Genomic DNA, 14,411 nt, shown 5'->3' with positions numbered 1-14,411 from the left:
GACTTTCTAATCTATATGGTCTCTGTTGTAGCTACTCAACTCTACTGCTGTATTGCAAAAGCAGCCATAGATAGTAGGTAATCAAGTGAATATAGCTATGTTACAGTAAGACTTTCTTTTAGAAACTTTGAAATGTGAATTTCATGTAATTTTCTTGTGTCATGAAATATTAATTCTTTGGATTAAAAAAAACACTTAAAAAACTAAAATCCATTTTTTGCTTATAAGCCTTTCTAAAATCTGGTATAGACCAGATTTAGTCCATGGGCCAGAGTTGAATGACCCTGTATTATAAAAAATAATTACAAATAAATTTTCCTGGTCTTTACAGGCTAATTCAATATCTGAGACATCAAGACATACAGTGCTTATGACATTCTTTATTCAATTCACATAGAAAAGCATGCAGTATTAATGTAAAACAATAAGGTATTAATGTAAAATGTTCAGTGCACATTAGATAAACAAGTCATTAGCATACAAACCCATTTTTAAAGACGTTTATAGGCATACCAAACATGTTCAGAATAATATACTTTTTCAGAGCCTAAATTAAAACTTGTGCTTAGCTCTTACCTATCCTTATCCCCTAAACTCATTTAGAAAAGTTGTCCTACATACTAGCCAACTGAAACTTCTTTTTTAAAAGAAGTTTAAAGAAATATTTTTTTTAAGAAAATAGAGCAAGCAAAAATGCTGCCATGCATTTCCACAAAGAACAGTAACATGCAAAGAAGAACATTATCACTATGAAAATCCCTCCCCTATGATATAAGTGGATCAAAGAACTTGGTAAAGAGTGCTTCTGTACCTATACATCTGGAACAATGAAGCTGTGATGTTGAAGCTTCTTCAAATTCAACCATGCCTTCCTTCCAAATTATGCTCAATTTCTGATTTTATATAGACACATATAGATGAGCATATATAAGCTACCTGACATAGAATGAATACTTTCATAGAGAAAATATATTCTTTCACACTAGCAGAACATTTTCACAAAAACTGGACAAAGCACAATTGTAAAAAATGCAAACATATATGTAAAATCTAACAAAAAGTAAAAGAACATTGGACTGAAGTCAGAGTGCTATTTCTTCATTAAGGCCTTGCATAAAAGATAGGCCATCACAAAACATAAATAAAGAGGAACACACAAATAACCTACACCCTAGAAAAAGCTTTAAAGAAACTCTTATGAGCAGTATGTAGACAATACTAAAAGTTTTACTTAAGAATAGAGTATTGAAGACAACTGAGCCTCATTAATAAGATTCTGTATCTAACAGTTAAATAAAATTCAAGGAAACAAAACCAACCAACCCAGATACATATAATATTCACTAAAAATAAAACAATCAAACAAAAACTTTCTCAGGTCCAAAAGATATCTAAATAAAAATAAAAAGACCAAAGTCTTTTTCAAAATGAAATAAGTACAGTGGATACAGGTTAAGTTACCATTCTGACCTGGCATCTGATTAAAGATCATCAATTCAAAACCGTCTAGGACTTTTATAAAGGGAAAAAAGTAACTTTAAAAAATTTTTATGTTCCTTTCAGGATAAAACCACAAATAACACCTCCCTAATCAGTCAACTTTTGGTTGCTTTTGATGGACTGGCATTGGAAAGGCTGCTCTGGATTTTTCTTTTTGTTGACTGATTCACATTTTTATTCCTCTTTTCAGGCACAAAGGAAGTAGACCAAGGAGACTGAAGGTGGTTATGAAGACTGTGCATTTCTGAAGACGTCTTAAATAATGATGACCCAAACCTTTGATCTTCAAATAGTCGATGTGAACTACTTAACAAAACACCCTGGGAAAATTCTGTCTGAAACAAACAGCTTGGGGGTTTGATATCATTAGTTCCTGAATTAGAAGTAGAATGGAGTGAAAAATCTTCATTCATTTCTTGGTCTGATGGAGAGAGGAGAAAAAAGGAAGTAGGTTTCCATTCATTTCCATTTTCTAACTGATCAGTAGTTAGAGAACTTTTGGAAAGGTTTAGCTTAGTTCTTTCTTCCAGCTTTTCAGATTCTTCAAGAAATTCACTGCCTTGAGAAGACTTTGATAACCCATCCAAATCCACGGACTTAAAACCATTATTACAAGGGCTCTTGCTATTGTCTGACTCTGACATCATTGAATCCAACTCAGAGATTTTGTCAAGGTAAGCAGCATCCATTGATGCTTCGCTGGATGTTCTTGTCCGATTCATTTCAAAAGAGCGAATACAATTCAGCCTCTTGGATAAACATGAGCCTGACTTCTCACTCAATTTTAATGATATTTCTCCGACAGAATTTGCTATTGTGTTCTCCTCTGAATTTTCAAAATCCAAGCTTTGGGCATAGCTTGTGGAGCAACAATCCCAAAATCCTGTCTTTGGGGAAGTAAAACATTCTGATTTTTTTTCATTTTCATTTCTACTTGTATCATCTTCTGAAGAATCTTTATTACAAACATTTTGAGAATCACAAAAATCATCAAATACCAATTTTCTGAGATGGTTTGAGTGCTTTTTAGAACTTCCTGCTTTGACCACAGAGCTTTCTCTATTTTCTGGTGTATTTAGCTGAAGGCAACTAAGGGACAAAGGAGTACAAGGGGCTGGAAGATCATAAAGCTCTTCATCTTTAAAGGGTACACAGTCATTTGGTTTATTACTCCACTCTCCTTCCAAATAAGTATCCATACTTGTATCTGTCACATCTAACATTATTTCTACTTGTTTTTGGTATATATCTTTGTTCTTAGGACAGTTTGATTCTGTTTTGCTAGTGTTTTCCTGTCGGGCAGAACTGGTGTCAGAGATTCGGCCACTGGAGGGCTTTGCCAGGTGGACAGTAATGGAGGCAGATGAGCCAGGTTGCTTTCTGGCACTATCACCTTGATTCTTCGATGCCACATCCTCCTCACTACTTTTGCTCCCATTGCCATCTGCAGAAAGCGCTCTCTGGCAAATGGAATCCATAGTTTCCTTCTCTTCACTTGAATTTTTTAGTTGTGCAACTTGAGATTCTAGTTCCTCTATATACTTATCACTCCGTTCCAGGGCTTTCTTGAGGCGATTGGTTTCACGTTCATACTGTTCTACTTTGGACTGCAAAGCAGCAACTGTAAACCTTCCAAACCTAGAAGGAATGGAAGGATAATTAATCTCATAGTTCAAGCTGTTTTCTTTTCAAAGTTTAAAAGTGCAAACTGTCCCAGCACATTCTAATTTCACATAACAATGACATTTCAAGCCACTTAGTGAATAGAACAAAGCTATACCAGATATTATATCTTCAAAAATCATTTCCCCACCTATGTACTAATAAGCATATGATTATAGCAAAGATCTAAAAGGATATTGTAGTGGTAGAATCAGACTACTGGTAAGCAAGAGGCAGAAACTCACTGATGATTTCCTTTCCAAGAACTAGTTCTATCAATTCAGTTCATATATGCATGAAGAGTTATCCCCTAAAACAATGGCAAAGATTTATGATAACATTTGAACAGTGGTCCACATCTTGAAATATTTACATTCAATCATTTTCCTATTGTAGAGCAGTGTTTTACAATACATTTCTTATACAATGTCACCTTGTCAAACATAAAACACCAATTTGAAATTCAGAAACTCAGAAGTCTGAGGAGGGGTGGTTTTAAATACTTATTTGGACCCTTTCAATTACAGCCACCCTCTGTATGAAGATTTTCTGTGGCCTTTCTGAGCAGTAGGCTTTAATTCATTTCAGCTTTACTTATTTTTGGCATTTTACAATTTAGGATATCAATCTCATTTCTTCCAACTCTGAAATACAAAGTCAGTCCTTATGGTTCCAAAATAGTATGCATAAAAACATTTTTACATTTTCTGAACAGGAACATTGTGGACACGGACTAGAAAGAACATATCAAAAATTTACTCTTTTTACCTGGTATTTTTTCCCATTGTTCTGTCAAGAACGGGTACTGGGTTCAGCTCAAAAAATAACTTTTGAGCACCTACTATAGGTTAAGAGGTCTATTTAAGGCGGACACACACATGAATGAAACCATTCCAATTCCAAGGAAGAGAAAATATCCAGCTTAAATTCTATCTGACCACTAAGGAAAATTCTATCTTTCAGGAAACTGTAAGAAATGAGTAAAAAAAATAAGCCCATAAAAAGTATTTTTCCTCTACCAAGATTATTGTCAAGAGCTTCAATCAACTTTTTGATGACATATATTGATCCACCTCTAAGAATTCAGGGATGACCTGTTTGCCAGAAGGTATTTGAAAAGGTAACTTCTAAATTTTGTTTTTATCTTTGGGTTTATCTTTGTATCCCCCCCCATTATAAAAATAATTACAATTAAGAAAATTTATTAAGTATTAAAAAAAAACTATAAAGGAACACAAGGAGCCAACAGTAACTGCACCTCCTAGAATCAACCACACATTTTAGACAGTCCATCACCATCTATAACCCCTGGCCCAATTTACTCCCAGTTCAGCAACAACATGATCCTTGCTCTCTTGTTACTAAGGGAAAAAAGCTGAGGCAAAAGTAAATATAGAATCATAAAATCTCAGGATTAGAAAGGGCTTTAAAAGACATGATTGCTTAATATTGATCTATTCACTACAATTAACTGTGAACTCCCAGGGAGAGTGTACTCCCTTCAACTTTTAAAACACAAAGCAAAACCACGGGCTTAACTAAAACAAAAACAACTACTAAAACAAGTCTCTCCATCTTAAAAGACAAAGTTTACTACTATGAGTATCTGGTTAAGTAAATGACAGTTTTTCCTCTTTGTTTAAAATGTGTTAGCCCATAAATGTACTTGACAGGTGTACTTTTGTGAGAGAAGTATTAAAAAGTGGACAAAGATTAAGTGTATTTCACAAAAATGTTTGTCAGTTATTGACTTTTTCTGGCATAATCAAATAACCTACATGTTTTAAAATGGAAAAACCATGCAGCATGTTTATTTAATGCAAACAGCAAAAGTGACAGCCTTACATTTGCTTACCAAGATCAAATTTTTTTTTTTTCAAAGTGCAGTGTTTTAATAAAGGTATCCTCATATAAAAAAAAGAAAGAAATCAAATGATTTAAAATTAAATCATGCTACTAGATAGTAAGTCAGATGTTACCAAAAGATATAGCTGGGAACTCACAGACCTACATAAGGAATGATAAATGACAAATAAGAATATTTTTCAATAGTAATGTCTTGTTCCAGGTTTTAGCTTGGAATGTCAAACGTATTAAGACACTATTTTCCCCTACATTGTTTCTTTTCTTCTCTCTCTCTCTCTTTTTTTCCCCCCTATGGTGTTGGGAATAAAACTCAGGACCTTGAGCATGCTAGGCAGGTGCTCCATTACTGATCCACATCGCCAGCCTTATTTGTGTTTTTAAGACATAACAAAGAATTCTGTTTGAAATTATTGATATCCCTAACCAAATTTTTTTGTTATTTCAGACAGAAAGCTAAAGTGCTATGAGAACTAACAACAAAGGCCAGCAACAGAATGCACTCAAGAGGGACAAGCAAGTAGGAGTCACTGATGGAGTTAGAAATGTTTTTTCAAAGCTCACTGTCCCTAATTCTCTGAAGCTCCACTTCAACACTTTACAAGTCTATAATACTTAGTGATCAGATCTTTTTACCATGCTAATAAGAGACGCAGGCTGGTAGTCAAACTGACAGAAATATGTAATGAAAGCAATGGAATCAATCAATTAATTAATCAGTCTATGTAATTTATCTGTTTTCTAGCTCCATAAGAGTAGAAGTTTTAAGAGAGTAGGGAATTTGACTGTCTTACATTCACTATTAGATCCCTAGAATAATTCCAATTACACAGCTGTCCCTTATTAAATACTTCTTCAATAAATGTTACTCTCCTACTTTCACATACTTGAGTGCCTTACATGAAGATGGTCAACACCACAGAATAAGTAAGCCTAAATAAAGGTCCTTGGTCCTATTTTACATAAGTATTATGAGAGTCACTATATTACTAAACCACATGTGCTTCAGACATTTGACTGTTTACTTTCTTTTATTATTGACACCAAGGAAATCACCCCAGACTAACATATACACAGTATCTGCTTTTTAATTGTACGTTTAACATTCTATAAAGGTCCATCCAAAAAACTTCTGTTTTTACCTTAATAAAAGAATACCAGATGAGACTATTTTTTAAATATATTTATTTTATTTTTGTATGTGGTGCTGAGAATCAAACCTAGTGCCTTGCAAATGCTAGGCAAGCACTCTACCACTGATCCAGAACTCCAGCCCCTCTCACAGACTTTGTTTTTTTGACAGTACTGGGGATTGAACCCAAGGCCTTGTACATTCGAGGCAAGCAATCTACCAACTGAGCTACATCCTCAGTCCCCAGATGAGACTTTTGACAGTACCTGTATTAAATTTGACAAAGGGAAATTTATCACATAGAAATAACATTTAGGGAGATGTTGAGAGCCACAGCCGAAGGGGCCCCAGCAAACTTCCAGCTGCCAGCAAACTTCCAGCTGCTGGCTGATGATTGGCTCACAGCAGCCCCAGCAACATCTAGCTGATTGGCTCCTCTGCGGTGATGCTCATTGGGCTGTTTCCCTGCCCTTTCAGACCACGGAGCTGCTCATTGGGGGACTTTTTTGGCTCTGCCCACGTGACCCAGCCAATCGGCCTCAAGAGCAGGAGGATTGTGGGAGGTGGAGAGAAGCTTGTGTGGGAGAGAGAGGCTTGTGGAAAGCCGGTGGTGGCAGTTGAGGCTCTGAGGGTTTTTCCTGAGAGGCTGTTTTGTTTGGCGTGTGTGGTTCTAAAAACAAAGTTACTTTCTTTTGACAAGTGGCTCCTGATTGTGCCCAGCCAGACTGCGGCAGATACATACATGATGTTGTACCTCCATGGAATAACAGGATAAAAGCTTATCTTTGGAGCCAGGCATGGGCACACACCTGTAATCCCAGAGGCTCAGGAGGCTGAGGCAGGAGGATCACGAGTATAAAGCCAGCCTCAGCAACGGTGAGGCACTAAGCAACTCAGTGAGACCCTGTCTCTAAATAAAATTAAAAAATAAGGCTGGGGAATGTGGCTCAGTGGTTGAGTACCCCTGAATTCAATGCCCAGTACCTCCTCTTTCCAAAAAATATTATCTTTGAGTTTTAAAAAATACTCATTTATTCATGTTAATTCCAGATATTTCCAGAGTACATAATATTAAATGAAACAATGCCAAGGCAAGCCAGAGGGATGGTGCTGGAGATCAAACCCAGGGCCTTGTGCATACAAGGCAAGCACTCTACCAACTGAGCTACAACCCCAACCCAGCCAGAGGGATTTCTAAGATCATTTATCATAATTCCTTTTCCTGAGCAAGTTTCAAAATGGGGTATTTTTATAAACATTTCATTAGAGATCTAAAGACTTTGATTTTGAAAGTAGCATGAGGGCCAAAGACTTCATTATGCCACAGAAACACTGTAGAGCAGTTTGGGGAAAGCAACTTCCAATGAAGCATATTCTGCCAGTATCTACAAGTATCAAGGATTTTTTCAGCTAGCAATGCTAACTGAGGCATACATTCTGGATGAGAAACAAAGGATGAGAGTTTGCCCTTGTCCAAACGACTACAGAGGCACAAGATTGTTCCTTCCCTGCTAGAAGTAAAAGAAATTACAAGTCCTACTTATTTGAACTTTGAAACACTGTAACTACAGTAAGAGCATCTCTAAAAAAATATGCTTAAGACCACATTTTTTTATAGCTCATTACATAGAAGGAACAAGATATGATTAAGAGGGGTTAGAACAAATGAAATAAAAGAGTAAATGTCAGAACTGAGCAATTTATTTGCTTTTTGACTCCCCCATTTGAACTGAAGCTCCAGGAGTGCAGGAAGTTTGATTATTATATTCATTGCTAGATACCTAGAATAATTCCAACTATACAGCAGTCCTTTGTAAATGTCTTGAATAAATATCATTCTCATACTTTAAAGACACAATGCTGCTATTAACTAGTTGTGAAAGTGTTGCCTCTCTGATTCTTAACCCCAGCAAATTCATTAATCCCAGTGATTGCCCAAACTACCAAACTTCAGAAAGTAAATGGCAGCATAATATTCGCATAGTTCTGCACCTTGCTCTTTTCATGAAATTAGTATATCTCGGTCATTTTCCATATTAGTTCAAAAAGAACCCTAAAGAGTTTATTCATTATTATTATTTATTACTATTTTATTGGTCCATTATACTTACACATAATCACAGGATTCACTCTGATATATTCATATGTAAATAGTGCATAATTTGATCTGTTTCATTCTCCAAATCCCCTTCTCTCTGCCTTCCTCCCTAGGAATCCTTCTAGACTACTGGTTTCTCTTCTATTTTCATGTCATTTTCTTTCATTCTTTTTTTTACTTCCACACATGAAAGAGAGAGGGAAAAAAATATAATTCTTGACTTTCTGAGTCTGGCTAATCTCAATAAGCATATGCAAGGGAGTTCCAGTCAGCTGGAACAAAATTAGGTCATTTGCAGAAAGACCTTCTTGAGGAACAAGAGGGACACAGGAGAAGTGAACCCACTTATTCAATTTCATATCTTTTCCTTACTTGTTAGCTGAGGTTATAGTAAAGCAAAGTAAAATCAATCTTTGGATCTGAAACAGCTTTTGTGATATGATCTACCAGACAGGTTTTCAGTGCTTATACCCTTGTTTAAAATGGTTATAAAATGCACAGATTTTATTCACCCTGGTTCAGTTAATAATACCAGTCACCAAACAACATGGGTCAGTTTTTAGTTGTTACATTATATTAACTGTGAGTATTATATTAGGTAAAATCTTTACTTCTGAATTTTCAGTTCATAAAAAAGTTCAGAAATAACAGATGGGGATCATGGTCAGTAACCAATCAAAGTTTAACAGTAATTGGTTACTGGCATCTACTATGCAGTTAACAGCAAATAATATAGTTGTGCTACTTCCTTGTCTTCTACTGAAAACCCATATGACATTAAAAATAGACAAGCAAAAGACAGAATTGGCCAACAAGATGAAGGTGTAGCAGAGAAAAAAAAACTGTTAAAGCTGGAAGTGAAATTAGAGTTGAACATAAATGTAGTTATGAAGAAACTGCTGATGGTTGGAATGTTATGAGAATGATAGCCCATTGTCTCCTTAACACATTCAAGAGATTCTAGACATGCCAGAGAAACTTAAAAGAGGCAAACTTACTGACAGAGTTGAGAAAAATAGTTGTGGTAAAAGGATAAAGATATCTAGAGGAAATGCAGACAGACAAAACCAAAAAAAAATCACATTAAGCTTGAAGAGATATTTTACTACATTGAGAGCAGAGAGGATAAAATGTTGGAAGTTGAGGGCTGGGGTTGTGGCTCAGTGGCAGAGCACTTGCCTCGCACATGTGAATCACTGGGTTCGATCCTCAGCACCACATAATAATAAATAAACAAAATAAAGATGTTGTATTCATCTATAACTAAAAAATATTTTTTAAAAATGTTGGAAGTTGGTGCAAATGCAGGAGTGATAATTCATCAAAGTATCCAAAAAATGCCATCATATCATAAGTTATATATGTGATGACAAGGCAGATCCTACTGAAATATTCTCTGTAAGTTTTATACAAAGAAATAACATTTTAATTCTCAATGTTACATAAATATTAGTGCCCTACATACTAATTTAACTGTATTTTCATGTCCATATACTATAATTGACAGTAAGAACTAAAATTTTGACAGATACTATTAAAGACCATCAAACAATTGTAATTTTACCCATTAAGATCTCTTTGCATGGTTTTAGCTTGCATTAATCATTTTGCATTAACCATGCAAAGTAACAATTACTTATATTATAACAATTGTTAATATGAATGAAAACCAATTACATTTATGTGAGCCTCAATTTTTTTTTCTTTAAAGAGTTACCAAATTACTCTAAGAAAGAATGACCCATCCATAGAGTAGATGTTATAGTACAGTTGCCTGTCTTCATAACTATAATTGTGTATCTTTTCATTATCTGACTTTCAGAGTAAGTCAATCAAGTGTCTTATTTTAAACATACAGAGAAGTAAAATTTCAGAGAAAGGAGCTTTCCATTGTTCCTTTCCCTTTCCTAAGTTATCCTCTGGAAACACAATCTCCCAATTAAGGAGATTCAATGAGTTCACAAACTCCTCTTTTTGATTACAAATAACTTGGGTGAGTAGCCTATGCCATGAGCTCATTAAGAAATGATTGGAGTGGAAACAAAATGAGAAGTTCTGGTACTAAGTCTCTGCCCTGTGAGTATGTGCATAGAGTGGGGGTAAGTAGGCACATTTTATGTAAAGGGAGAACTAGGATTGTAGGAAACTCAAAACCATATTTGGTGGTCGGGGAGAGGGCTCAAATGCCCTGGCATCCTTTTTATCTCATCTGCTTCGTATGAGTTGTTTGCACATTACCCATATCTATTTCATGCTAGTATATGTGTTGGCAGGGCTGGGGAGAAGCACTGTCTTTTAAACTACTAGTGAAGCTCTGGGAAGTATCCCATGTATTTTGATCTGCTGCTGAGTTTTATGACTAGACAATAATTCCTCAAGAGTTTTCTCTTTTAAAAATTAAGCATTCAGTTACAAAAATATTACATTCCTAATTGATCATATGTTGGTTCCACAAAAATGTTACATAATGAGGCATACTGAGAGAAAACAGAAAAAACATATTTCCCTCCTGGAAATTCAAGACAGAAAATTTCTGTTCCTTGGCCCATCATTCAAAAAAACAAATGAAGGGCTGTGGCTGTGGCTCAGTTGTAGAGTGCTTGCCCCATGTGTATGAGGCACTGAGTTCAATTCTCAGCACCACATATAAATAAATGAATACAATAAAGGTCCATCAACAACTAAAAGATATATTTAATAAAAAAGTGAAATTTTAGCTGGAATTTACCAAGAATAATTATAACAAATCTTTAACAGTAATATAAAGACTACTATTGACAATGATATTGACACTAAGAATAGCAGCAGCTACAATTTATTGTATATATATTTGGGGTCAAATACATTGCTATAATCTTAATGCTTATTATCCCATTTAATCAACATGTTAACTTTATAAAGCAAAACCCATTATTATTTTAAATATAAGAAATGAGAAGCTTACAAAGGTTAAAGCTCTTGTTCAAAGTTATATAATAGGTCAAGTAGCAGGAATCCAAGTCTCTTACTCTAAATGCCACCTCCAAAACCATGTGACCTTGAGATCCCTTTTTAAGTAATATCAGCACCTATTTACACCTGATTTAACTTTGTATCACTCTGTATCAAAAGTATCACACTTTGTATCAAGTTTTATTGAGCATGAAGTCTACTACATGCACAGTCAATAAAATAACATGTTGTACTATTTATTGGTAAATACATTTCTACTACAAACATAGAAAACAAATAAGAAAACTGTAGGAATACATACAGATAGGTGTGTATGAGATCAATAAACATCTATCTACTATTTATGTTCTAGGCACAAACTCAAGAATATTTTGAAACTTTCACAGATCATTTATTAAAGTGGCCTTTCAGGAAAGTATAGCATTGACAGATCTCCCTGGTACATACCAACCCATATATTTTAACCAGAGATATGAAGACAATGGAACAAAACCATGAACTAAAAACAATGTACTTAAATGTGCTAAGTATAAGAACCTGCCTGCCTATCTCAGGGCTATGGTTATAGCTCAGTGGTAAAGTACTCGCCTTGCATGTGGAAAGCACTGGGTTCGATCCTCAGCACCACATAAAAATAAAAAAAGGTATTGTGTCAATCTACAACTATTTTTATTTTAAAAAGAACCTGCCTATCTCATAAATAATCAGTATGTATCATTAACTATAAGAAAAAGATACTTCTCATATGAAATGCACAAAATCATAAATAAAAATTGCAAGGCCTAAACATATCATAGGTTACTTGTCTCAGGATCTAATTTGGGAGAATAAAAAAGCACAAGCTATGTTATATTGCATGTTGGTTTTATCACAAAAAAAAAAAAGAAAGCATTTCAATATTTGTAAGAATAACAAAATGCAATTTCTTTCTTAAAGACAAGCTGACATAAACAAGGAAAACAGAGTCAGGCCCCTGAAGTAGTTCTTCCCTCCACCCTCCAAAAGTCCTGTTTAAAAAACAAGGTAGAGTCTGTTTTTCAAGTTTTCAAATGGAAAGCAGCATTTAAAAATAACAGGTCATATTAATAATACAATTTTAAATGAAAATCTTTTGTTTATTTTATTAAGCCAACCATGCATTTGTAGTTAAGGATTTGGTGTTGAAACTAGCAATCCTTAAAATAAACGATCTGAATGGTGGGTGGCAAATGTGAACTGAAAAGGAACAGACTAGTCCCATTTGTGCTAAGTCTTTAATAAGGACTGACCTGCACACAAAGGACTTAAGAAAGAGAACTAAACTGTTGTTTCATGCTAACTACTCCTCTTCCCTGCTTCTGGGTTGACTGAGACTTGGTCTCTGTCTCTTTGGAAACTGTAACTGGTTAGTCTCTATTTCCAAGGCTTCTTTCTTTTCTTCTCTCTGCCCAGCACACTGGAGAAAGCTGCCAAAAATAGGATGCCTAACTCTAAGTACTATTTTCTTCACACTGCCTGTGAGATAGACTATATTTCTTACTGTGACTAAATTTCATTCTGTTTGGTAAATATATTTCATTTCTATTCCATGGAGATATATCCTAATTTTCTCTCTCCTCCAAAAAAAGATTGGCCTTGAAGTCTGTATGACATCAATGGTATCCTAATCTTTCAACAGGACAGAATATTAAAATATTCTATTTATTATTCTTTTACAGCACTACCAGGAGTAAAGGACATATCTTTTCCCAAAATATAATAACAAAAAATCTCAATAGTGTAAGAGTTTGACTATTATTGAGTAACAAAATCACACACAAAAATCCTCTGGACTGTTTGTTTATGCATTTTCCACTATCTAAATATACACATTCTATCTCATATGATGAGCAATCTGAAATAAAATAAAACAAGAAAATTGTGATGCAGCTTTCCTGTAATTATTACTCAGGTGAGTTATAGAGGACTAATGTGTGCTGAGGGAGACTATAAGGAAGGAAAACAAAAGAAACAGAAGTCATCCCTATTCTCAAACAGTTCAAAATCTGACAATCATATGCTTCATTATTGGCATGCATTGTAGGTTCCTAAAATATTTTATCAATACAATAAAGACAAGTTGATAGAAAACTGTAGTAACTGTCTATCCCCAATTAGCTGAAAATCCAGAGAAGGGCCCCTCAGGTGGCTGGGGGGCCTGAGCACAACTGGCTGTCACAGTCTGGCCCCAGGGTATCATCAGGCTCACGGACAATCTACAAGTTCCCCTTCTGGGAAAACCAAAGGGCATAGCTAAATCAGTCATCAGATCAGGCTGGGGTCAAATACCAGAAATCATCGTATTTGTCAAAGTAAAATCATGAGAAACAAAAAAAGGCCAGATAGGTCAAGAAGGGGCAATAGCCAAAGTCAGACCAGCAGTGCTGATGACAGAGAAGGCTGGAGAGGCACTGGCATGTCTTGAGACACAGTTTAAGGAGAACAGACCTGTGAACTAGAACTAGGCCACAGTTTAGAGTCAGCATAGAGACAGGTAGGCCAGAAAAATCTGGTAAAGGAAAGAGACTCACATAAGACCAGAGCTGTGCAAGGTCTTAAATTGCCTCCTCTGTTCCCTTTTCTACTTCACAATCTCTGGTACAATTTAGAGAGAAAAACTTCAGGAAATTTCTTGTTTTCTTTATTTGGAGAAAATGCTAGGAACCTCTGATTTTTTCCCCTCTTAAAACTTCTGTATTTTAAGCTTCAAGGAAACTCAAAATCTTAACAACCTGGTTAGTTCCCTGAAAGTGCTAATACAGACCATTAGAGTATAAGGGCTCCTTCCTTCTGCCAGGCCCCAGCGAAGGAATGCACACACATAATACACACACACACACACACACACACACACACATATATACACACACACATATGTATTTTGTGTAAAAAGAAACATATGTGCATTTAAAAAATATGCCTCAGTGGCAGTGAGCTGGCAGATTACCTCGGCATGACAGTCATAAAACTGATCAGTATACAACATAAATGTTAAAACAAAGGTTATGAGAATAATCAGAAGAATAAAGTGTTCCCTCTGGAAAAATCATAGAGGGTCTCACAGATAAATGACAACTGGGCTAGATTTTAAAGGATGTTTATGAATGAAACAGGAAGAATGAAAAAATAAAGGCACTGGAGAACACCAAAGAAAGCAAGGGAAAGGCAAGAACAAAGATAGAAAAG

General features: G+C 35.3%; 1 protein-coding gene across 2 annotated transcripts in view; it reads right to left on the bottom strand.

Moving 5' to 3' along the window:
- Window positions 1-360: 360 nt before the first annotated feature.
- Window positions 361-14,411, bottom strand: part of Obi1 (ORC ubiquitin ligase 1) — a 46,217-nt gene continuing 32,166 nt past the window's right edge. For both annotated transcript variants that reach the window (XM_015499327.2, XM_048801410.1), the window contains exon 6: window positions 361-3,138. In XM_015499327.2, the coding sequence (XP_015354813.1) occupies window positions 1,596-3,138 (1,543 nt within the window). In that variant the 3' untranslated portion in view covers window positions 361-1,595. The remainder of the gene's footprint in view (window positions 3,139-14,411) is intronic.

Source organism: Marmota marmota, unplaced genomic scaffold (genome assembly GCF_001458135.2).
Source record: "Marmota marmota marmota unplaced genomic scaffold, marMar, whole genome shotgun sequence".
NCBI classification, from domain to species: Eukaryota; Metazoa; Chordata; class Mammalia; order Rodentia; family Sciuridae; genus Marmota; species Marmota marmota.
This window is presented reverse-complemented; position numbering and strand designations above follow the sequence as displayed.